This window comes from Anastrepha ludens, chromosome 4 (assembly GCF_028408465.1).
Source record: "Anastrepha ludens isolate Willacy chromosome 4, idAnaLude1.1, whole genome shotgun sequence".
NCBI lineage: Eukaryota > Metazoa > Arthropoda > Insecta > Diptera > Tephritidae > Anastrepha > Anastrepha ludens.
The window spans coordinates 21,530,504-21,557,279 of record NC_071500.1 but is presented as its reverse complement, the minus strand read 5'-3'; the positions used below and the strand labels follow the sequence as shown (position 1 = coordinate 21,557,279).

General features: G+C 38.9%; 1 protein-coding gene across 1 annotated transcript; it reads right to left on the bottom strand.

The window, feature by feature from the left end:
* Positions 1–461: 461 nt before the first annotated feature.
* On the bottom strand, positions 462–20,023 carry LOC128861588 (forkhead box protein biniou). Its single transcript, XM_054099829.1, has 4 exons — positions 18,584–20,023; positions 3,071–3,344; positions 2,599–2,998; positions 462–1,996 (listed from the first exon to the last, which is right to left on the bottom strand). Exons 1-4 carry the CDS (start codon positions 19,651–19,653, stop codon positions 1,734–1,736), a joined length of 2,007 nt encoding a protein of 668 aa, XP_053955804.1. The 5' UTR covers positions 19,654–20,023; the 3' UTR covers positions 462–1,733.
* Between the last annotated feature and the right edge of the window lie 6,753 nt (positions 20,024–26,776).

Below are 26,776 nucleotides of genomic sequence, written 5' to 3'. Positions count from 1 at the left end.
CATATTACTGACAGCGGATCAATGTTCTTCTGAGTAAAGCATGATATCTACTAGGTTACTAACCATTATTGGCGTCCCAACCCTATCACTCAAATCTTCCCCGTCCAGCTCAAACCGGGGACCAGCAAAGAAGACATGCTCTGCATCTTCAACTACACCGACACAAAAGGTGCAGTACGGATCGTCTTCATGTTTAAATCTATGCAGATAAGATTTAAAGCATCCATGTCCACTAAGTACTTGGGTCCGAATTCTGTGCATGTCACATCATACGTGCGAACTCCATTCATGCTTCGTTTGTGTGATTTCTTCCCCCGTCTAACATTCTAGCTCACATTTCATTTCCCTGACGCAACTGCACCACTGTGACGTCACGCCTCCGTGATTGGCGAAATCTTTCATTCTACCATTCTTGAGTGAAGATGGCAATGAACTCTGGGTTAAGGCCGTTTAAGGGGGGGGTAGGGTTTAGCGCTAAAAAAAAACACTTTTTTTTTGAATTTTTTACAGAAATATGGCTTAAGATACTTTAATAAAATCAGTTGCATGTTATTGTACATCTTTTCAATAAGTTTTTAAAAAATATTAATAATAAAATATTGACAAATAAGCCCATGACAGAGTTTTTTTGGAGATATGTTTTTCGAGAGGTGCTCTGCGGTGCCAATCGGCATTCGTCGTAGAATCATCTGAAACTAAAAAAGTCGAATTTTTCAGTTAAAGTATGACGTAATGCTCCCCCCTACATTAATAAAATTTTTTTTTTTCATTTTTGTAGTTTTGGTGGCAAAAAAATGTAAAACGAGCATTTTTGGCGAAAAATTTCGCCATATTTGTAAGTGAAAAACAACCTTAAAAAAAAAAAAATAAAAAAAAAACAGTGTAGGGGGGAGGTATTTTTGATTTAGAAAACGTGTGCCAAATTTGAAAAGAATCGGTTGAATAGTTTCGGAGTTGTGATTGGCACCGACTTTTAAGAAGTCGTTTCGGGAAAAACGCGTTTGAAAAAATGACTCTGAGAAATTATCGATGCTCCGCATTCGAGGTAGAGTGCCTACAAAGGCTATAACTTTGAGAGTTCTGCTCCGATCCACTTAAAATTTTGACACAACATTCTTGAAATGATTTACTATAAGATGAGTGAAGAAAAAAAATTTCGATTTTGTGACCCTACCCCCCCTTAAAGCCAGCCTGTCACCCTTTACCCAGTTTATTTCGATGAACCCAATCTCGGCTTCCTTATTAGTTGTTGTTGTTGTTGTTATATCAGCATAAAAATTCGCATACATATACGACGAATGCTGCTGAATTGACAGTCTTTGGACGGATATAAATCTCGGTCGTTCCGGTAATGTAGAACCGACTGCCTTGGGAACGCTTCTTATTGGTCTGGTGTACTTGGCCTTTGTTGTTCCGGTCATCCTCATGCAAATAACAGAATGCTTTCTGATCATTAGACACCTCATTATATTCACTTCTATTTTATTTAAAACGCTACACGTTATACTTAATTTAACTTACACATTTTTCTTAAAAAATCAAATTCTACTCATAAGAACAAACAAAACAAAATGAAAGGAATTAAAATTCAACTAGCAGTTATTTACCCTTTTAGGGACTGTTTAGTACATTGCCATTCGTGATGTCACAAGCTCTACTCTAATTCTAAATACATACATGTGTGTATGTATATGTAATTAATTAATATTTATTTTAATTTTCTAAGTCAGCCATTAATTTGAAAACTTTATATGCTCATAGTAGCCGCCACTACCGCCGTTAGTGCTTCCAACCAAATGTTGGTGATGAAGTGGAGGCGTGGACATATTGCCCGTCGAGGGTGGTGCCATGGAGGGCAAAAAGATGGGTTTCCGGTCAATAAGTGTGGCACTGCCCATTGACGTTGAGCTGGATGGTAGTGGTGGCGGTGGCGGCGTCATCGCTGAATGATGTTGTTGTTGTTGATGCATGTGCGATAGAGTCATTGAGCGTAAGCCTGCATTGGTAAAGAAAGATACGGAAGGAGTTATTTTCGAGAATAAAAAAAAATCAAATACAAAATATTTCTTTAAATTCTTAAAAATAGTGTTGACTTGCAGCCATAAAGAAAACCCCGTTTTAATATTTCACACATTCGCCGGTTACATCAAACAAGATTTTTCGACTTTTAAACGATCTTCATTCAGTTGCTAGACCGAATACATTCACGCATATGTGCATACTCATATATGTGCACACATACATATGTACATGCATATATGCGTGAAAGGAGTGAGTTTGGCAACATCCCCTGCAAACTGCGCCGACACATGAAACTCGTAAAATTACATGGCAGGCATCATCAATCTTGCGTTTCCTCACTACTTCGGCACTTGTGCAACAATTTTATGGATTACTCTGGCGCTTAAGATGCATTTTAGATCTTTGATTGACATGATCGCCATGAAGTTAGCTGCCACTTATATCTTATATCTTAATATGTGTGTATGTGTGAATTATATGCGCACAGCACTCAACATCCAACCTCATTCTCAACTTCATATCAAATTATGCAGTGTACTCGTATTATGCATACTCTTCCCCTCCCGCACAACTCACCATTATCAAGGTTATAAGAGGCGCCAGCACCTCCTCCTACGACCCCACCACCACCTGCCGTACTTGCATACGGATAATTGGCGGCCACCATAGTGGCTGTCGCGTAATCCATGCCAGGATTTGAGCTTTGAAGAGCCGCCGAAGTGACGTGCGAGGGGCTGCCAGAGCCGTTCATTAACGCAGACGAGGTCAGTGAGTGCGCCAGTGGCGGTGTGGCACTGTTGTTGCTGCTGTGCAGCACCGAAGAGGCAGCGGCTATGTTTGAGTACTGCGGCAGCGTGGCTTGCGTGTGGGCAGCGTGTGAATTCCAAGCATCGGTGAAGGGTGTAGTGGCGGCGGCGCTGCTAGTGGCGTAGTCATATGTCCCATACGGTTGTGTGGCATAGAAATTGGCATTGTCCTGTGGAAAGCAAATATAATGTTATTAGTGTTATATTTCGTATATCGGATATATTTTTTTCATGAATCGTACCATGCCGGGGTCATAGGATGTTGCTGCATAAAAACCGTTTGTGTTTGGATAGGGTTTTACTTTGAGTTTCGATCGATAACCACGCGGTCGCCTGCGTAAACTGGCCTCATCTTCGAACATGTATGCGGAGTTCTGGTCGATTGTCCAGTAATTGCCTTTGCCGGGTTTGCCGACACTCATACCCTTCGGCAACTTTTTGAAGCACTCATTGAGGCTAAGATTGTGGCGCACAGAGTTTTTCCAACCCACATATGAACCACGAAAGAATTCGAATCTATAAAGACAGCCATAGTAGAAAAACACAATATTTATTTTTGATAAATAGATAAAATAGATTTATTTTTGGCCTCGAAAATTTTGCTTTGCCTGAATAGAAAGAATACGACTAGATGGGATCTTCTAATAAAACTGAATGGGTAGTAAGAGCCAGAGCCAATAATCGGAATCAGTTCCGCAGGAATCAAGAATTGGATCAGCGATTATGTAGGCAATCTACATAAAAAGCGATGGTCCGGTCTAGAACGCTGCAGAACTGCAAAGTGTTTTGTGACAAGTCCGAACAGACACCTGTCAAACTTTCTACTAAAACTTGGAAGGAAAGACGTTCGGTTGATGGTCGGTATCACTACATTACACAACACATGGGGTCAGCATATGACCACTATTGGAATCATTGAGGACCCAATGTGCCTGTCGTGCTTGGAGGAGGCGGATAGCACTGAGCACTTTATTTGTGAGTGTCCTGCCTTTGCTAGAGCACGGCTTTGGGTTCTGATGTCATGAGAACGAGTAATAATCGTTCTCTAAAACTGGAGGATATCTACAGATTTGCCAAAGAATCTGGAAAATGCTCACAGGACTAACTATCTATACCTCTGTCTCTATTCTTTCCTATAACTTTCTCTGATACTTTTCTCCTTTCCTCCTTGACTATCTACCCTCTTTCCAGAGCTTTAAATACAATGGGCTTTTTAGCCTGAGTGTTTTAGGAGCCACCTTCTTCTTGGCTCGACCTTTCAGTTTCAATTTCAACCAAACACCACGATTGGGGTGAGTTAGTTTGTTGTGTGAAGCTGAGTATTGGTAAAGAGGTCCTGCGTATTCTGCTGGTGGTGCAGAATGCAAAGGAGTGGCCAGCATCAAACCCATAGTCGTTTCTCAGCACATTTAAATGTATCAGCTGATTTATTGACGTCATGTGTGATATGACAGCGGTGCGTTTACATCATAAGTCGAGAAAAACTGAGATTGCTTTGGTGATATATGAAAAAAACCAACCAATGACAACATCTCGTTGCCATCTGAACCACGACTGATTGGACGAGTGTGTGAATATGTGAGAAGTATCGTGCAGATTTTGGCTGGCGATAAGTTTGTGTTAGTGATGTATGAAGAAAAATTAACACAGTCTTCACTCAAGGATGATAGAATACATGGTTGTACCTTCCGAGTTCACGGTGTCGTCAAATCCCATGAATAAACGATCAAAAGGAAGGGGAATTACTTGATTGCGAAGTAGGAAAAGACGATAGCAACAGATACTACGTACACACGCATTTACTCAAACTGCGTTTGGAAACTTTATATTAATTTATGCTTTCACAATTTAACACTTCTTTTCCATAAATTTGTTTAGTTTAAAAATTTCAATATTACCAATTGAATTTTCTCAAACATGTGTTTGTTTTGTCTTGGGAAGGGATCTGACGTCAGACTTGTTGAAATAGCGAAAAAGAAAGTAACTGTTTTGAAAAGGCGCCACTATCAGTACTCAATTCGCCTTGGTCTTCACTTGTGTTGCTTCGTTGTTATCTGAGCAACGACTGACTAGACGACTGTGTGAATATGTACATGTGAAATGATCATGCAGAATTCGGTTGCAGAATCGCCCAATTGAGGTGGCAGCCAAAGTGCCCCTCACCATTTTTTTTTTTCGCTACAGCTAAATAGCAAACCTGGTAATTTAGCGTTCTTGACGAGCTGCCATAAATAGGCGTCAAAAATAACCGAAGAACACGGTTCCTTTCTAACGTTAGTGTCGTGATACCCACATTTTGCAGGAATTTATATCCAAATAAATATAAAGAAGGTAAATTTTAACGTTAGTGCAAGGTTGATGTTTGAAGCTAATATGTAATACCTTTTTTTCAGAACAGGGTCAGGCACTCGAAGTGTAACCAACTTTAGACCGCTCGCGCAGCTGATGCACGGGCATAACTAGCTAAAAGACAGTCCAGAGTATTGTTTATAAGCGCGTGGAAGCATTTTTCCGAGAGTGAACGCGAAAATAAAAATCAATAATGGATTTAAAACGTAATAGTCTAAAAATCACAACCAGCGATTGTTCGTGAGCTCGAGCTTCTTAAAGTCAATCAATTTTGTGTTTATCGCACCATTACTCGTTACAATGATACTGGTAGCATCAAGAAACGTCATGAACTTGGTAATCAAAAGACTGCAGCGTCACTTGAAATGGTTCAAAAAGTGAAGAAGCGACTTGAGCGAAATCCCCGACGAAGTGCCAATCAAATGGCGAGAGAACTGAAAATATCTGACTATAGCATCCGCCGCATACTGAAAAACGATCTCAAAGTCAAGTCTTACGAGATCAAAAGGCACATGACCTCACACCAAAGCAGGAACAAATCAGACTTGGGAGAGCGAAGGAGTTGCTTTGCTTGGCCGAAAGCGGTCAATTTCCGAACATTGTGTTCTTTGACGAGAAAATTTTTCAAATTGAGCAATTCGTTAACTCCCAAAACGATGGGGTTTATTTGACCGTTCATACGAGAATTTGAGTCATCGATTGGCCACCAGGAGGCAGCACCCGCCACAGGTAATGGTTTGGCCGCTGTAACCGCAGATTGGAGCTCTCTAATCGTTGTCATCGAGCCTGGCGTCAAGTTAAATACGTAATATTATCGGGAAAGTAGGTTGTGCGCTGGGCTTGGGACCCGCCACTTAAAAAGCCGCCCCAATGAAAACAGCAACAAAGCCTCGGATAAGAACTTCCAACACTGATGACGACCCCTGCAAACGAAATAAGGAATACGATTTGAGGGTATGCACCTGGAATGTCCGGTCCCTTAATGGGGAAGGTGCCACTGCCCGGCTGGTTGATGTCCTCGTAAGAGTAAAGGCTGGCATCACTGCCATCCAAGGGATGCGATGGACGGGGCAAGGCAAAAAAACCATAGGACCTTGCGACGTCTACTACAGCTGCCATGTAAAGGAGCGCAAATTCGGTGTTGGATTTGTTGTGGGAGAGAGACTTCGTCGCCAAGTACTGTCGTTCACTCCGGTGGACGAGCGTCTCGCAATAATCCGCATCAAAGCCCGTTTTTTTAACATATCGCTAATTTGCGCCCACGCCCCGACGGAAGAGAAGGACGATGCGACCAAAGATTCCTTCTATGAGCGCTTGGAACGTTCGTATGAGCACTGCCCCCGCCACGACATAAAAATCGTGCTTGGCGACTTCAACGCCAGGGTGGGCAAGGAAGGAATTTTTGGTCCCACAGTCGGAAAATTCAGCCTGCACAACGAAACATCCGGTAACGGACCGAGGTTGATCGACTTCGCCGGGGCCCGAAACATGGTAGTCTGCAGCACCAGATTCCAGCATAAAAAAATCCACCAAGCTACCTGGCTGTCCCCTGATCGAAAACGCGAAACCAGATCGATCATGTTGTGATAGATGGAAGACACGCTTCAAGTGTATTAGATGTACGTACGATCCGAGAACCCAACATTGACTCGGATCATTACCTTGTTGCAGCCAAACTGCGCACACGCCTCTGTGCAGCAAAAAACGTACATCTACCTACGCAAAGAATGTTCGATATCGAAAAGCTGCAATCACAACAGACAGCCAGAAGATTCACCACTCGACTCTCACTCCTGCTCTCAGAGAGCACTGCCCAACAAACCGGCATGCACGAGCAATGGAGCAACATTTCTCGTTCCCTACGTACCGCCGCCGAAGAGGAAATCGGATTCCGGCGAGCCCGAAAAAACAATTGGTACGACGAGGAATGTCATGCTGCCGCAGAAAGAAAGGATGCCGCCTATAGAGCTACGCTGCGATCGGGTGCAACGCGAGCCATGTGGGATCGCTACAGAGCTGAAAAAGGAAGAGAGACGTATTATCCGACAGAAGAAACGAGAGGCCGAAATACGAGAGTGCGAGGAGCTTGAGATGCTAGCCAACAGGAACAACGCCCGAAAATTATTTCAGAAAGTTTTAAGACCGGGGCGTTTTCCTGTAAGAACAAAGACGGCGAACTGGTGACTGACATCCAGAGCAATCTTAAATTATGGAGGGAACACTTCTCGAACCTGTTAAACAGTGACAGCTGCGCATGTCACAGAGAATGTGAAGATCCCGATACCCCAATCGACGACGACGGAATTGACGTTCCGCTACCCGACCATGACGAGGTGAGAATAGCGATAACGCGTCTAAAGAACAACAAAGCCGCAGGCGCCGACGGACTGCCGGCTGAGCTATTCAAACATGGCGGAGAGGAGCTGGTAAGGTGCATGCATCAGCTCCTATGCAAAATATGGTCGGATGAAAGCACGCCTGCCGATTGCAATTTAAGTGTGCTCTGCCCAATCCATAAGAAGGGGGATCCTGCAATCTGTGCCAATTACCGCGGGATAAGTCTTCTAAATACCGCCTATAAGGTTCTAGCGAGCGTATTGTGTGAAAGGCTGAAGCCCAACGTCAACCAACTGATTGGACCTTATCAGTGTGGCTTTAGACCTGAAAAGTTTACCATCGACCAAATATTTACAATACGCAAAGTCTTGGAAAAGACCCACGAAAGGAGAATCGACACACACCATATTTTCGTCGATTTCAAAGCTTCATTCGACAGTACGAAGAGGAGTTATCTGTATGCCACGATGTCTGAATTTGGTATCCCCAAAAAACTAACACGGGGGCAGACAAACATTTCGGTGGCAGAACATGGACGTTTCAACAGGACTCGGCACCGTCTCACAAGGCTCAGGTGCGAAAGGAATGACTTAAAATCAACGTTCGGAACTTCATAACATCCACACAAGGGCCCTCACATGGCTTTGGGCCATTTTGGAGAGGAAGGTCCGTATTTAAAGATTCACCAGTCTCGAGCCGCTGAAAACAGCCATTGTCCGCGAGTGGGCCAAAATACCCGCAAGTAACATTCGGGCAGCTTGCGATTCGTTTCTGGACCATCTCAAGGCCATAGTCAAGGAAAAAGTAGACATATCGAGCAAAAGTAAATTGATCCTTAATTTTGTATAATATATTTTTTACACATTTTTTAATTTTAATTGAATAAAAGTAATTTTCCAAACTAAATTTTTGGTATTTTTAATTGGTTGCACTTCGAGTGCCGGACCCTGTAAGAAAATGTCAATAGTTAAGAATAAGTGGGCTCGGGGATGCATCGAGGGACAGTGAGTTTCCAACTTTCCAAGTCAAGAGAAGGAGATAATTGAATTTAAATAGTGATATTTAATTTGTGATATTTTACAATTTTTTTTCGAAGCTTGCAAAAATTAAAAATTACGTTTGTTCATTTGCTTGTTGTTTTACAAATACCGGATATTAAATTCAAAAAAGAATTGCCATGAATCCAACATTGTTCCTGTTCCTTTTTTTATTACCATTTTAAGTTCACAGGCTCTTAAGAAAACACCCGATACATATACACATATACATATATGTGTAGTGGTGCAATAAAGAACTCGGACACCCAAGTTATATGGTTTTAAATCAAAAAATTTCTGCACTATCATAGCAGTTATAAATCATAAGTAAAACAAACAGTTCAAAAAAGTTATTGCATATTGTGGTATCAATCAAGAAAAAGGTAATTAAACTCAAATTATTAATTCAATTACATTTTAAGTGAGGTGAATGAATAAAATTCATTTAATTCAATGCCAAAGTGAAACTCGTACATTATAGGTATAAAAGAAAAATGTTAATATTTCGTATGCTTGACTTTGCTTCTGATAACCATTTGTAATGTATTTATAATCAACCTATGCTATGCTGGCGAGCTTTCCCATCGAGATAACTCCACAGTTCTCAATGGGGTTTAAATCTGGACTCTGGGTTGGTGTATCTATGGCATGAGCGCTATTATATACCAACCACGATCGCACATTATACGCTTCACATTGTCCTGATAAAAATGCAAATCTTCCCCTAGACCAAGTTTTTCTCTATAAAGTGTCAATTTTTCTTTTAAAATGCAAAGATACACAGCTGATTCATAAAACGCTCAATAAAATCCGATTCTCCCGGCCCAGCTGCAGAAAATGAACGCCACACAATTACTGAGCCACCACCGAGTTTTTTACTATAGGCTTCATATTTTTGGCAAGTAACGCTTCATTTGATCTTCTGCATACATCGGGTCTGCCATCTGAACTAAAAAGGTTGAACTTGCTTTCATCAGTGAATAGCACGTTCCGCCAAAATGAGAAATCTTTTGATTGATGTTTTTGGCAAATCGCAGCCTTGCTTTACGATTACGTTCGTTGATATGGAGCTTATGCCTTGCTCTTCTGCCGTTGATATCAGCCTTATTGAGTATGTATATACGTTGACAGCCAAGCTGCGATAAAGGCAATAAACTCATATGAAATTTCATCTAAAAATGTTCTAAAAAGCAGGGAAGCCATAGAGAGATTAGCCGCAGACAGACGGTTGCATATCTATTGGGTACCCGGACATAAGGGCATTGCAGGAAACGAAATTGTAGATGATATTGCCAAAAGCGCTGTTAACAGACAATTCGAACAAGAAAACGACATACTGAAACATTTAAATACGGTATACGAAGGCATCGCTGCGGACATGAAAATAAGGATAGATAGGAGGTGGAATAATCTAGCCACTTGCAGAACCGCGAAAATCATGTGTACACAGAGTGCAGATAAATACGCCGATTCGCACAAGCTCTGTCTAGAAAAGAAAGCAGAACTATTGTAGGTATGCTGACAGGCCACAATTTGCTAGCGGCGCACGCATACAAGATAGGAATCACAAACAACGATAGCTGCAAATTTCGCAATGAACTGGAGGGGAGAGAAACGTAGAACACCTTCTATATTCTTGCCCTGCGTTAGCTGGAACCAGTTTAAAATGCTTAGAAGCTTTACAATATGAGAAGTTAGAATGCCTTTCGGAGTTAGAGCTTCAGAGTTTACTTAGATTCATAAAAGACGCAGACGTATTACAAGATGTCTACTACAAAGGAACGTAAGGGTCTAGCTCCATCTGGTTACATTAAGGATTAATAGGTCTATGTGATGGCTTTCAGCTAGCCAGGTCAACCTAACCTAACCTATTGAGTATGTTTCAAATTGTCTGTGGGCAACACTTTTCCCCCAAACCATTTTCGGCGATTGTTGTGAATTTCGGTGTACTTGAAAATGGATCCTTTTTGACTTACCGGAGAATATAATGTTCATGACTTGGATAGAAAATTTTGTTATTTGCATCTTCTGATTTATTTTTAACACTTCTATGTATAGGTACTCTTTGTACCGTTTTATAATGTACTGTGCACGGTCGATCGGCTTCGATTTACAATTGCAGATATTTCCTGAAGCGATTTTTGGTTTTCGTAAGGATGAATAACTAATTTTCGCACTTCAACACTGATTTGTTCTCTTTGTCTGCCCATTTCTCTTTTTATTATCCTTTATCAACAAATGACACAATAATCAACATATGACAAAGAAGTTTAATGTTTGGGACTTCCCCGAACTCCACTTTACAAATATCGTGAACTATAGGCTATTGCAACCAATGCTGCCTGATAAATAATAACTTTACGACTTTGGCTTTTGCATTGAAAATTGCCACAGATTTCAATTACAATGATGTCTGGAGATTGTGAAGGTGTTTCAAGTAGTTTAGGGTAATTATACATAAGCGACAGACGGGCATCAAGTGCCTTATGCTTGGGATGGTTGCCTCGATAGTACTGGAAATTGTACTTAATTCCCAACTTTTCAGCACTTTTGACCAAATTTTCTTTCATAATGGTTAGAAATTGTTTGTGGTTTTTATTGCCGTTAAAGAAGCACAAATTTCTAATACCATCAGCGGACATATCCATATCATATCCAACATATCCAACCCCATACCATTATCGACCCACCCCCATGTTTAATTGTTGGACGTAAATTTTTCCCAGCAACTATTCATTAGGTGTTCTCCACACATATGATTGTCCATCTGACCCAAATGTGTTAAACTTGCTTTCATCTGTAAATAAACGTGCTTCCAGCACTCGAAATCCTTATCCCCATGACGCTTTGCGAACTTTATTCTTTTGTATCGGTTAATCTCGTTGATGAAAGGTTTTTTCGTGCAACTCTTCCGTTATAATCATTTTTTCGCAACGGTATACATTAGGACGGGTCGATTTAATAATCGCTCATTGCTCTGTGAAAATCGTATTCTAGGGATCAAAATAAGAAACTTTGCCGAAGGAACCATACCTCTAAAACGAATTCTGATGTCCCCCAATTTGGGTCGAACGAAAAATCCCACTTTGACCCATTTAGAGTGCTCCAATCGAGTCCAAATGTATGACCGACCCCCACTAACTTTGGACGGCCGATCCACCCATGCCAGTGGCACACCCCCTGGAACTCCCCTGGGGGGTTCCCTATACAATCATTTCAAAATATCACCATTTTTGGCCTTTACATGAGAAAAGAAACTAAAAAGTTCGACCCAAATTGGGGGACATCAGAATTCGTTTTAGAGGTATGGTTCCTTCGGCAGAGTTTCTTATTTTGATCCCTAGAATATGATTTTCACAGAGCAATGGGCGTTTTTTTTGCCTCCCCACAAAAGACACCAAAAGTTCGACCCAAATTGGGGGACATCAGAATTCGTTTTAGAGGTATGGTTCTTTCGGCAAAGTTTCTTATTTTGATCCCTAGAATATGATTTTCACAGAGCAATTGGTGATTTTTTTGCCTCCTCACAAATCGACCCGGCCTAGTATACATACTATACGTATACTTTCGGGGTTGCAGTTAATATTAAGGTGTTGGGCGGCGCCTGTTGCGAGCTGGATTTTTCTTAATTTGTTGCACTATCCAACGTTCATCTGTATCCGAAAACAGTTTTGGTCGTCCCGATTACTTCTTATTATCAACGGATTTTCTTTCTTTGAAACGTTTTTTCACGTAGTATTCAGTTGAACGGGTCTATCCACTATTTCTGCGATTTCCGGAACGGTTTTACCCTTTTCGAGATGATTAATAATTAAATTTCTGATTTGAATTGAGCTTTGTCCACGCTTTCTACCCAAGTTTATAACTTGGACTTTTATTCAAAAAAACTCGACTGAAATTTTATTTTAATTTATTACGAGTGGTTCTTTCTTTGCACTATTCTACCGAGAGCGAATCAATTATGGGATTCCCCGTTTTAAAGTGCAAAACAATAGCAATAATGCCAAATTTCCGACTTCTTTTTTACACCAATTTTGGCGAATGCTGCATGATACATTTTTTATAAAAAGAAGGTAATGGATTTGTAAATTATTATTACTATTTTTAAAATCCTATTTGAATACCCAATCGAAAAATATAAAAATAAAAATATTTAATTTACATTTCTTACAAAAAATTTAAATTTGAAACTGCATGCTATGTACATATGTCCGAGTTCTTTATTGAGCCACTGTAGCTAATAAAAGGTGGACCATTGGCCGGTTGCTTTTTAAAGTTCTATGAAAATGTCTTTTAATGTTTTCCAATAATTTTTGGTTTATTGCAAAGAGTAAATCTTCCAATAAATTTTAGAATGTGACATCATTTCCAAAGCTGCAGCCTTGCTCTGGCTCTAGATCCGTAGTAATACATTTCAGCTTAAATGGAAGGCACGCATAAAAAATGATTCCAATGAAAGCTCCACAAAAGCCTTGGATTTTGACCAATAAAAACTGATTTAGCAAAATTTAATAAACAAAGCCATGATTTTAAATGTCATTAAGAATCTATACCCAAATATATTATATGTATGTAAGTAAATACACTAGAAGTGACCACACAAACAACTGAACTGTGGCGAAGTGGCACCCACAGCGCCTATGACAAACCACAAATATTTATGCACAAATATAAACAATCAAAACAACAAACAACACAACGGAAAGCAGAAATTTACATAAACTTAAATTTTTGTTTTTGTTAGCACTATAGATTTTATTTAAGTAAACACGGCAACTGCCACCTAGAGACGACTGGGACATCAGTCAGTGCACGCATTGGCACGAACGAAAAAAGTAAACGCACGAGTCGACTTCTTGGTTTCGCTTTAATTTCAGGAATATGAGAAATTATTATAGGCTTGAAAGCTTGTATGTGTACATACGTATGTATGTGTATGGGCATATGTACATACATATATACGTATGTGAACCGTGCACAATCATATGCTGGGGTGAATTGGTACCAACTTGTATGCTTGACACAAAGCCCATAAGAAGAGCAATGAAAGGTTCAAATTCGGACCCACTCAAATTCTTGTGAAAATAAACGCTTTCTCAGCTTAAATTTCAATTGAGGGCAAATATCGTTCAAAGAGTATTGTGTTTTTGAAAGACAGTAAATTTATTATATAATATATGTATATATATTAGTCTTGTTTTATTCTCCAAACTTAAACCGCAGATACTGAAGAATGAAAATCGCACTAATTCAGCATTAATCAATCATTCAAATCTTTGACCCTTTCTAAAGCCACCTAAAACAGCCAATCCGAAAAAAATAGTATTTGTATGCCAGAGAAGAGAGAGAGACATGGGAGAAAAGTACTTTTTCAAAATCATTTCGCTAACAAAAATTGTTTCTTGTGTTAACAATCCAATAGTGTCAAAGTTTGTATGGAAGTTATTTTCTCATTTTCAGTAACCAGTTTTAAAAACTAAATTTGAAAAGACTGATCTTTCAGTCCAGAACATAGGTAAATCAATTTAAAAAGTTAGGTCAGGTTACGTTGGGGAAGAGAGGACTCAATACCTTGTCATTGGTCCTCCATGACTATGTTAAAGCAAATCAGCTCAGTTGAAAAGGTGGTTGTAGAAATCCCGCAGCGAATTGTACTCGAGCCCACCCAGAGTGGAGGAAGTCTACACAGAAAGAGGCGACTAAAATCCACACCTCAGCCTGTTACTTATGAGTTAATTCAACGATAGGAGACTGAGCGAAACAGACACGGCTTGGTGACGATGGAAACACTGTCGTCATTGGAGCGTTCAACCACCTAACAGTAATTTTACATTTGCTTTTCGTGCTCGTGTGTCATTTCGCAATTGGGGTTTGGCCCCAGGTGCAAGTGACTGTAACACTACAGAGACTCAATCTGCTCTTAGGCACATTCTTTTGGAGCCCAACCAAAACAAGGTAGTGCCTAAATAACCAGTCGTTAACGATCCCCTTTGATGCCCAGGCAAGATCGGTTATAGCAAGTGCCTTACCGTGGTATACCGGCTCTGCCGCGGCGGACCATTTCCTTCTGTGCATACTCGTGGGACCAAAATTTAATAACATTAAACTGGGGAGGGTGCAAAGGACTGCGTGCATTTGCATCACCGGAGCATGTAAAACTTGCCCCAGTGCTGCCCTGAATGTCCTTTTGCGCTTACTTCCCATCGACTTTTTCGTTATTTCCATCGCAGCTCAAAGTGCAATCAGGTTAAAAGAAATTGGCTTCTGGAGGCAATCTCTCAAGGGAATGGTAACATTTTCGGGCAGTTAATACCGTATTTTTCCGAATCCAATCAAGCTGTAGATATCTGCCTGTTGTTGGTGTCATAGTGGTATCAAAACGGTGCTTTAGTGCTACTTGAGGAGTACCAAACCGGCACTACAACCATTTCACCTAACTACCTACCTAACTTCTGAAATGGTCATTGGAAGCTTTCTACATCAAGCTAAGCTTTCTGCCTTTTTCGAATTAGATCAACACCTAATAATCCTTGCAATGCCCACCCTGGGATTCGCTAAAAAAATAGGAAAAGTTATGTATTGCTGTATTACATGATATGCATTATTAATCAAATGTTGGCTAGAATATCAAGAAAATATTTATGTTTTCTATTAATTTTCTTAGAAATATTTTATTATTTTTCTAGAAATGTTTTTGTTTTCCTCTTTGAATATATATCGTTTTTTTTTAGCTCTATGAGAACTACCGATATCCTTAACTATGACAGCTGCGAATAACAAAATGTGTGAACAAGAAAGATTTGGCAAGTCATTATGAATCGTTTAACGCTAGAAAAATGCTCCAAATAGTGGAAATCTACTTTGAAAAAAAAAAAAAAAAAACTTGTTCAGGAAGTCCGTCGATCTTCGCATCATCAGTCCCCATTTCCGTCGAAATGAAAAAGGAGCTGCCATTATGTAGAGAATACATGCTTCAACCATTGAATCAACAAGCCAAAAGTTCGAGTGTAACTTTGGCAATGTGACAAGTTGCAGCGTCCTGTTGAACCCAAATGTCGTCAATGTCATCCTCTTCAATTTTTGGAAACAACTCGTTGAGCATGTCACGGTAACGCACGCCATTTACTGTAACCGCGGCTCCTCCCTCATTTTCGAAAAAAATGGCCCGATGATGCCGCCATACCAAAAACCGCACCAAACAGTGACTCGTTGTGGATGCATTTGCTTCTCTACAGTAACGTGTGGATTTTCTGAGCCCCAAATCCGACAATTTTGCTTATTGACGTAGCCACCGATGTGAAAATGAGCTTCATCAGAAAATATGATTTTTTTTTTTCAAACTTCTCACAGTTTGAGTAGAAGACTCACCACTTTGGAAATAGGTTTTCAATATTTCCCAATTTTGTTCAAGCGTATAGCGTCCCATTTCGTAAATGTCAAACCTTGAAGTAAATTATGAACACATTTGTCATGTCATTTGTGTTACCATTCTCAAAAAAATAGGTGGCTCAAAAAGCAAACGCTATATGGCCCACCCTGTATGTACATACATGAGAAAATTTATCAAAAAAAGTCACGTGGGCATCAACCGTTGCGTAATAATCTGGAGGGGCGAAATGATTTTTTTCTCCCGTTCAAAAGTCATTCATAAAAATAAAACGTTTATATTGTTGCTCGTTTCAATAGGCAAATGGACATAAGTAAAGGCACTTAGGAGTCGAACTTCCTTCTTTCACTTTCTCTTTACACATCGTAATATACAAATTTTAACTGTATTTGTCAAAAAAAACTCGCTGAATATGTATTGGTAATAACTTTAAAATATTGTTAATAAAAATGTATTCAATGCTTGTGTGACGAGCGAAAAATGAACTGAAAACTGCTTGGTAATGTCACTCTATTTTACTATTTCTTAGCATATTTATAATGTTTTTTGACTACTGATAATTTTTATTGCCGATTACGTTCACTTTTACCGCTCGCATCAAACCGAATGGTAAACTAAGTCAAAAGAACAAAAAGTGAAAAGGAATTTAATGTTCTAAAGTTATGGTCAATTTATTTCCAGCAAAAGCACCAAATAATGCGGAACACTTTCTACTTTAGTAACTTTAGAACGGGTGATATCCTTATGCTTGATATAACTGTTTATTTTAACCGTCATCATAGTTTGGGAAAAAATTGTAGCTCTGTTAAGTGTAATTTGTAAAAGTATAATAATAATAAAGGGTATTTCAAAACACGCGCCTAGATATTGTTTTAAAATAAAACATGTAACAATTTAGATTCTTTCAGGTTTCACTATTTTTATTCAAAATACTGCTCTGAACAATTAAAAATGGTGTAATTTAAATGTCCACCATGAACATAAATCAGGTAAAATCTGTCAAATAGTCGATTCGTCTTCTTCTTGATTCGCGCACAGAGAAGGCCTTCCTCTTCCTCTACCACCACCAGTTGGTACCGCATCGAATACGAAGTCCGAATGTGTAGAAACGTTCCGGCTCAGAAAGGAACGTTTCTACACATTCGGACGCCATAACCCAAATGAGGGAACCGCTGGATCTTCATTAGCTGCATTATGTCTATGTTCACGTAAGTCTCATACAGCTCTTTGTTCCATCGCCTACGATACTCCCCGTCACCAACGTGCAAAGATCCAAAAATCTTCAATAGAATCTTTCTTTTGAACACTCCAAGGGACGCCTCATCGGATATTGTCATCGTCCAAGCTTCTGCGCTATACGATAGAATGCGTATAATGGGAGTCTTATAGAGTATCAGTTTTGTTCGTCGAAAGAGAATTTTACTACTTGATTACCTATTTAGTCCAAACTTGCACTTGTCTAAAATGTCATGAATGCCTAATCTTTCAGAACATCGAGACATCGATGTTGAAGGTTATTCTGCAACACTTTGTGCCACAGCAGCAATATTCTCAACAGAACGCCCAGTTTTAGGTCTGCCAGTTCTTTTTCTATCGTCGACAAAATCGGTTTCTTGAAATTTGTTCACCAACTTTTAAGTTGTGCGAGTCATTCGGACGATTATTACCATCAAACAAATTACGAATTTTGCGATATGTTGTTCTTAAAGATCGAGCACTTTCATGATAAGTTTCAATAATTTTAGCGCGTTTTTCTATCGTGTAAAATTGTAGATCTGCCTACTTGATAATAATCGAAAATCACATAAAAAACTTTAGCGTCTAGGAATTATTCGCTACTGACACCTAGGAGTCACTTTCGAAACACCCTTTATGAAGGAAAATGAGTTGCAAAATTGTTTGTGTGCCCCATATAGGATAATAACTGAATAATTATCCAATTTTTACCGAATAATATTAATTTATCCAATTACCCATAACTAACAATAGTTCTTGTTCTTCGATGATTTGTTTGCATCACTTATTTTGTGCTTACATTTTGAGTGACATATTGAAATAATTAATAATATTTGGCAAAATGTCAGGAATACAGTGCAATTACTATTCAAGTTGTGTTGCAAAACGGGAATTTAGTGCCATATTGAATCAGTAATTAATGACACAAAATACCACTTTTGTGAAAGGAAATTACGTTCCATTTTTGTAATATTAACATTGGGAGCAAAACGCGTCGATGCTACTCATATCGACTAATATATTTCTAATCAATTTTGGCACGCGCATCGCGAGCCTAAAAATTACCGCTAAAACTTACTTTCTAAAATTAATAAATATTTATAAATTTATTGGCTTAGCACTACTGCACCTATTTCTCTGCTGGCTCAAAGTGTCTCATACAGAAAAGTTCACCACTTCAAGAATAAAATTGTAACATTTGACTTATTCAAAACCGAAACTTTTATCGCGCAAGATGCAAAATAGAAGTGATGAGACTTTTGGGAAGCGCGTCATACTATTTCTGTGATTGCAGCTGTTTATATACATATAAGTATATGTATGTATGTATGTATGTATGTACTATAGCCCCGCATTTGAACCTCAAAGTAAACGTCTTCTTTAACTTAAACCATTCCACATCTGCTTACCTTTTCTGAAGAAAGCTATAGATCTCACTAAGCGTTAGTTTCCCCGTTGGCGACTCCTTGATCGCCATCGCGATCATATTAATATAACTTAACGCGGGTTTTTCCGGTCGCCTGGCACCGGATTTTTTCGTCGTATCAGGCGGTGTGAGCTCCTGCGTTGATGATGCAGTTGACTGCTGCTGCTGTTGCTGTTGTTGTTGCTGCTGATTATGCTGCTGTGTTTGTTGGGATTGCTGTTGTCCCAACGCACCACCTTCACTTTGATTACTATGCACCGACTTAGCCGGTGACGAACTATTCGAATAGGACATCGTCTCAGTTGTGGCACACAATTGTCCAGAAACACTATGAGAACTGGTTATAACACCTGACGCACTAGACACTGAGGGCATACCGACATTTTGTATACGTTGCAAAGATTGCGTCAGAAGATCATTTGAGCCTGTATCTGCAGATACCGGTATTGCTGAAGGCGGAGGCGGATGGTCATTGTCGTTGTGTGGCAAATACTCTGAAGTATTGAAAATGGTATTACTGGTGCAATATTTTATGGTGGGCGTATAATGCGGATTCATTTGCTGTCCCAAGTCCACCATTTTCGAGGCAATAACACGATTTTGTGTAGCCCCATAATGCTGCAGCTCAACATCCGACGGCGTTTTGATGCCTTCATTGTGTGGTGATGAGTTGGGTGATGGCGGCATCAGCATGCCAATGCCATTTTCATTTGATGAATTCGGTGAGGCACACATAGTGTGCAGTGATGTAAGACCATACGACGCGGCCTCTGAGACATGAACTGACGGTTGAGTCATCATGGTCGCGTAATATTTGCGATCTAAATAATTGAGGTCAGGCTTCTCCTCTTGCAGTTCAGGTGATTCCTGCGCCATGCGCAGCATAGAAGTTTGTTCACTGTACGTGAGAGGTGTGAAATTTGGTGTGGTTAAGATGTTCGAGGGCAGATTGCGATAAATGTTGCTGTGATGAGGTAAATGTGACGAGTGATGCAGGCCATTAAGATTGGCCGAGTGATTGTTTGAATCCATAACTTCCTCGCTTTTTATCATTTTATTTGTATTATTACACTCGACAACTGTTAGTCATTAGGAAATTACGAGGCGGCGAATTATATTCTTATAACACAAGTGGGCTCATAAACTGAGTTTGCAGTGACTAATTTTTAATTTTTAATGCTTTTTGGGTGAAATAAACACTTTCCACTCTTCAAATGGCGTATAGAATATGGAAAACTATGCTGAGTTATGTTTGCTGTTATATTCTGTGTATCTTAAATTTGGATATATTCCATTTGGTAATTCTTTTTTTTCACTAATTGCGCGTAGATCGTACAGTATTTACGCGATTTTGTACTTTTCTCTTACGCTATTCTCGATCAACTGAATCCATTGAATCAACGGAATCTTTACCTAAAAATCTTTGCACTAGTTACGCTCCAATTACGCCAGCCGCGCCAGCGATCGGTCGCTGAGTGTACGGCGCACACATCCTTTCTTCAGCCACAGAGCGCACGACGAATGAGTTTGCATACGAAATTACACAGAGCCGCTGTCGAGGTGCTGGATAGTGGCAGCAGGAAAAATGGCAGCGCCGACGTTGGTAGCGATGATTCTCCCACATTGAACTCTTTTGTTTACATTTGGCTGGCAAACAAGAGCATAAAATACAATCCGTACGCGGCTATTCTACAATACTAATTACTTTGTATGTGTGCACGTGTGTACATGTGTGGGTATGTATAAATTTATGTATGTGCAGAACATTGCACTCAAGTGGCGATCATTTGGATATTTTCTTGTTGTTGCTGTTCTTGTTTATATAGGGCCAACACATGTGCGCCCTTCTTTGAGTTCTGTGCGCCAAAGAAAATTTTCGTACAGAGGATTGAGTAAAGAGCAGCAACAAAGAAGGTTATCAATGAATGTTTTAAATATACATACATATGTTTGGCTTCATCTACTTACCTAATACATGTATACATAGCTTTATAGAACACAATAGATGGTCCGAGTATATTACAGCTAGTCATAATACAATTGCACACAATAACAACAACAATAATAATAAGTATTCATACATACAACTAAGATTTTTTGTGAATTTTGGCATTAGTAGGGTTTTCGATTGATATCTTTGTAAAATTTCTACTTTTGAGTTACTTGCTGTACCCCAAAGTTGAATAGCATAAGTCCAGACATACTTTAATATAGTTTTATATATGTATGTATGTACGCGCACTTTGTTTTCAATACTGTCTTGGGAATTTCGATCCAAAAGCTAGTGCACTTTTTTATTTCAAATTGCTTTTGCTTTTCTTTGATGTGGAAATTCCAGGTTAGTTTACGATCAAGGTTAACTCCAAGTTATTTAACACTATCGCTTTGGGGGACTTCGGAACCATTAAGTGAAACTTTTGCAAAAGTAGCTTGAACTGATTTTTGCAAATTGACTCGAATTTTCCACTGCAATAGCCACATTTCGAGCAGGTCAGTCGAGAGGCTTCTGCCGGGAAATTACTGGTTGCCAATTGTTTGTAAAAATTGTCACAAATTATCACGTTTTGGTGTTCATGTACCCAAAAAACTTGCAAAGTAGGGGAAAGTGGGAGAGCAAAATGACGTTTCTCTTTTTAGGGGAAGTTGCAAGTTTTTACTGCATAAATTTTTACTTGTAAGAATTTGCAAGTGAGAAAAACAGCTGATCGCAAAGTTAACATACAGGATAATTATAATTTGAAAATTGGGTCAAAGTTTAATTTGAAATAAAAACGGTGATTAAAATGGAATGCAAGTAAATATACATATGTACGATACCAGAGCGTTCAATAATGTGTTTTTCATCTCCAGTAACGATACGGTTCAAAAAACTTTCATTTTCAAGCCTTTGCAGTAGCTGAGGACAAACATTCACTCTCTGCTGAAGATTGGCGACGGAAAGTCTATGCGGAACCCATTTTCCCAGCTTTGAAACCTTTCCCAACTAAACCAGGTGCTTGTGAACTGTTCCATGCGAAGAATTTATCCTCTGAGCTATCATATCGACTGTCAAATTTGGCTCAGCTTCCACGAGTTCGAGCAAGGCGTCGGAGTTAAAGACTTCAGGACGACCAGCGCGTGGGGCATCCTCCACGTCGCAGTTACCACTTCGAAATTTTGAAAACCACTTTTGCGCAGTCCTTACACTCACGGTATCCTCTCCTTGAACAGTGTTTATTTCTGCAGCAGCAGTTGTTGCATTTTTACCACTTTTATAAAAAAAATACAAAATATGCCTCTTATACGCGTTCAAAAATTCAATTTTATTTTTTAACAACACGTGCTTCTATCCGCGATTGAAATCACTTGTTGAATGCACAATATATCAAAGAAAATATAAAAAGCTCCGTTATATTCCGCGAATAATTTTTTGTGTGCAAAAATCGTACAAAAGTGAAATTATGGGTAAAATACGCACGAACTTATGGACTGACCTGTAAAATACAAGGTCCGGCACTCGAAGTTTAACCAACTTCAGACCGCTCGCGTAGCTGATGCACGGGCATCAGCGGTCTGCTAGTTCGCTAAATGACAATCCAGAGTATTGTTTACAAGCGCGCGAAAACATTTTAGTGTGACTGCATTATATATATGTATATCACAACCAGCGATTGTTCGTGAGCTCGAGCACCTTAAAGTAAATACAGTTTTTGCTTATCACACCATTAATCATTACAATGGTACTGGTAACATTCCGAAACGTCATGGAGGTGGTCATCAAAAGACTGCAACGGCACGTGAAATGGTTCAAAAAGTGACTTGGGCGAAATCCCCGACGATCGTAAAATCTTTACGAGTTAAATTAATATACAGTATGCAAAGTTTGCATTAGTACACCCTCTTACAAATAAAAATACCACGTATATTTTCAAATTTACTTTAAGCAATTGATTTCAATCGTAGTGCGGTATTGTATAATTCATAAAAAAATAGAATAATAACAAAACTCCGAAACATTTGCATAGAATTGAAAAAAAAAGCTTTAGTAGCAGTGTAGCTATTTCTACTGCAGGCAAAATTCGTATTAGTACACTTAGTATGCGTTGAATTTGTAAACAATTTGTTGGCATTTACCGTTATTTTCGAAACGATTGTGTTAAACATTCAATGTTTAACCTTGGGCAGTTGCGTTTTAGTAGCCATTTGTTGAAGTTCGCGGAGTTAGTTTGCAATGTCGCCTAAAGTAAGTGAATTATCAAACGAAACTAGGAGATTAATAATAAATATGAACAAAAACGGAAAGTCTTTTCGCGACAACCACACAGTTTTGGTTTCCGGGCTTTTACAGCTACCACCTATTGGGACAACGTCCTGATCGCTGCTGCCACTAGCCACAGACAAAATCTCTTGCGAAGCTTCATCTCTTTCGGTGGTGTGTTCATAAAAAATTACCTTCTCGTATAAAGTTTCACCAGCCATTTGTTGTATGCCTTGCATTCGGAAATTTCAGTCTGCAAATATATCGTATGCTTATATATCCATATATAAAATGTATTCACAGTTTCTTACCTGATTCACACCTACGAAATGCTCTTGGGGAACAAATTATTTTGCATTTTATTTATTTATTTTTTTTTTTTTTAATTTAATGCGAGGTAGCTTAACTGAAAAAATTTTTAAATTTTGTGATTTTTCCCACCAAAAATTTAAACGGCTGTTCGCAAAACTTGCAAATTGTTATGGGTTTTGCGTTCATGTACTTTTAATGATATTTTTCTCTCTGAGAGCGAGTTCGCGGAAATTAAGTTACTGGATAATTTTTACATGAACAAACCTCATATCATCAGCGCGAAATTCCAAATTGCAAAATAAAAATAAGAAAATACGAAAAAATTATTTTTAAATTTATTAGAATTTTTAGTTAAGAAAGCAAGTGCATAATAAAAAAATAATAGGTAAAAAAATATACATATAGAAGTATAGCGCTTAAAGTTCTGCTTAGTCTCGAGCTCGCAAAAGTCCTCGGCGTCGTCCCCACACCAGAAAACCTTGTAACGCAAATGCTGAACTCGAAAGAGAAATGGGAAGCAGTAAAACAGCAAGGATATTAATAAAACTGCGAAACTTAGAATGGGAGTGCAAAGCAGAAGCAAAGCGAATGCGGTCGATATATTTATGTACATAGAATATCTAAGAGATGTCTTGATGCGTGACCCAAAGAAGACATTTTGAAACAGATCTCCTGTGGGGTGACTGTATTCACGAACAGACGACAAGCACGAACGCGTGAGGTAAAGCCTCAAGACGAACCCAAACAGACGACAAGTCGATATCGAGTAACGATATTGCAATTTTCCGATGCCCCATTGGTGACAAACCAATGGATGCTATCGGTAACGTATAACCGCAATACGCAATTAAGAGAGGAACCTGGACGCAGGTACCTTGATGAAATTGCTTTTAGCAGTCCCAGGGTGGAATCAGTCGAGAGGGGAGGAATGTTATAGGGTTAGTGAGAGCATGGCCCAAATACCACTGGTATGACGGCACCTTTGATGATGTTTCTGACATTTTCGATTTTAACCTCCTCTGCAAAAAAAAAACCGAAAAAGTTTTGTTTAGTCTCACCACATGGATTCCCAACGAACGCAGGACGTTTAAGATACCTTTATGTATGTATATGTGTATACCACCAGCAGGAGGTGTGGCTTTGTTAGCCCCGGAAACTCCCTCGACCGCCAGAGAACTTTGCAAGCACCCGCCGAGCAGACTAGATCCCCACCTTATCATCAGCAAACACCTTATGTGTGTGTGTATTTATGCAGCTAAAAGCGTCCCACTCGCTATTTGCACTAATCAAAGCCAGCAAATCTCACTCATTTTATAGTCAATTCATATTGTCAAAGTACGACTTAATGACATTTTCGAACCGTCTAAACAGAACACTTAACGTTTTAGTAGCGGATTTCCACAACTATTACCCAATGTGCGTTCAGCGGTGTACATAATTCTTCGTGCGAACTGAACGGCACTCAGTGCAAAATAGGCGGCAGCGCCCAATACACTCGTGTACATACATACAAATACAGTAGATTCTGTTTTTATGCGGTTTTAAAATAGTGCGGTTTTTTTAAAAATTAAAAAATTCATGTCGACCTATGGGGAATTGTACATATAAGAAGAATTCTAAACCAGCTAAGCAAAAACTCATCACACATTATATTAAAAATGCTAACCTTACAAGTATGGAACGGCCTGCATCACCATCCAGATCAGACGTATACATTTCCAAATCCTAAACGAATGCGCAACACGCGGGTATTGTCTGATTTTATTTCTGACGATGTAAATTTATTTTTCGATTCTGACGTTTCTTAAGTAAAAGTATAATTTTCAAAAATACAATTTTTTGTTTATGCGATTTTATTTAATTATTTCAGATTCATGCGGTCTATGGAACGTATTTATAGTTATAATATGGGACTCGTACCCCTTTTTTATGCGAATTTATTACATTATTTCAGATTTATGCGGTTCTTAGCACTTTTGAAACGCCGTTTTATGCCGTTTTTTTTATGCTGTTCCTTGCGGAGTGTATGTACCGCATAAAAGCAAAATCTACTGTATACATAAATATTCATGTCGCATACAGGATAATTCTCTTCTCGTTGAAAAATCTATTTATTTTTCCAAAAATGTTTTTACGCTTACATTTTCGAGTTATTTATTTGATAATTTTGTAAATAAATTAAAACAATAAAACTAAAAAGTCTCATTGAAATCTTTAATGAACATGAATATGTATGTATGTATTTAAACTTGAGTATACCTACACATACATACATGCATGCATGTGTATGTATGTATACAGTGGCACAGTAAAGTCTACATACCCCATTGAAAAGCGAGGTTTGGAGATTTCTGTGAACATTGTAGCATTAGAATATATTCCAAACAAATCCAATCTAACAACAAACAATAAATTTTAACAAAAAAATTTTAATCAAAAAATATTTATTAACAAAAACCAACAAAATTCATTTTCCAAACACAGAAAAGTCTGCATACGGCTTTGTAGTGGAGTACACAAAATGCAGTTCTGTACTCAAACAGTGCTACCAATCACTTCAGGCGTCTTTACTAGATACCGTTAGTTAGAAAGAAGTTTAGTTCTTCGATATTAATATTGTAGCTGTGCTAATTTAACCAAAATGGGTAAAGAAATCTGTGTTAAAGTACGTGAGCTAATTGTGAAATATTATAAGGAACAAAAATCTTTAAGAGAGATTGGAGAACTGGTCGGACATCCAAAATCAAGCATTCAAACAATTATTCGGAAATATAATCACACTAATAGTGTAGAAAACAAACCAAGAAGTGGTCGCCCACCTAAACTGACTCCTCGTGCTAAGCGAAAAATATTGTTAGACGTGCAAGAAAATCCAAGAATAACAGCAATAGAAATTGCAAAAACCCTGAAAAATCAGGATATTGCTTCAGTGCATCCAAAAACGGTGAGACATTTATTGAGAATCAATGGAATCCACAACCGTGTACCTCGAAAGAAGCCATTCATCAGCAAAATAAATATGGAGAAACGAGTCGAATTTGCTAAAAAATATATTGATGCATACGAAGATTTTTGGGCTAATGTTTTATTTAGTGACGAAAGCAAGTTCAACTTGTTTGGCTATGATGGCAAACAGAAAGTATGGCGTCGAAATAATGAAGCATTATTGCCCAAAAACTTGCTTCCTACGGTGAAGCACGGTGGTGGCTCCATAATGGTTTGGGGCTGCATGTCAGCGGCTGGGGTGGGTAATTTAACATTTATTGATATTAATATGGATCGCATGGTATATTTGGACATTCTCAAAGATAATTTGAAGCAATCCGCGAGTAAACTGGGTCTTACGGCGGGTTGGTACTTTCAGCAATTTAACGACCCAAAACATACCGCTGGTGTTGTCAAAGAATGGCTACTATATAATGTGCCCCATCAACTTCATTCCCCACCCCAGTCACCGGATTTGAACCCCATAGAGAATTTATGGGATGAATTGGATCGTCGCATTAGGAAAAGGACAATTAAAAATAAACAGGACCTCAAAAATGCTTTACTTGAAGAGTGGAATTTAATTTCGAATAATTACACAAAAGTATTGGTAAATTCCATGCAAAATAGATTAAATACTGT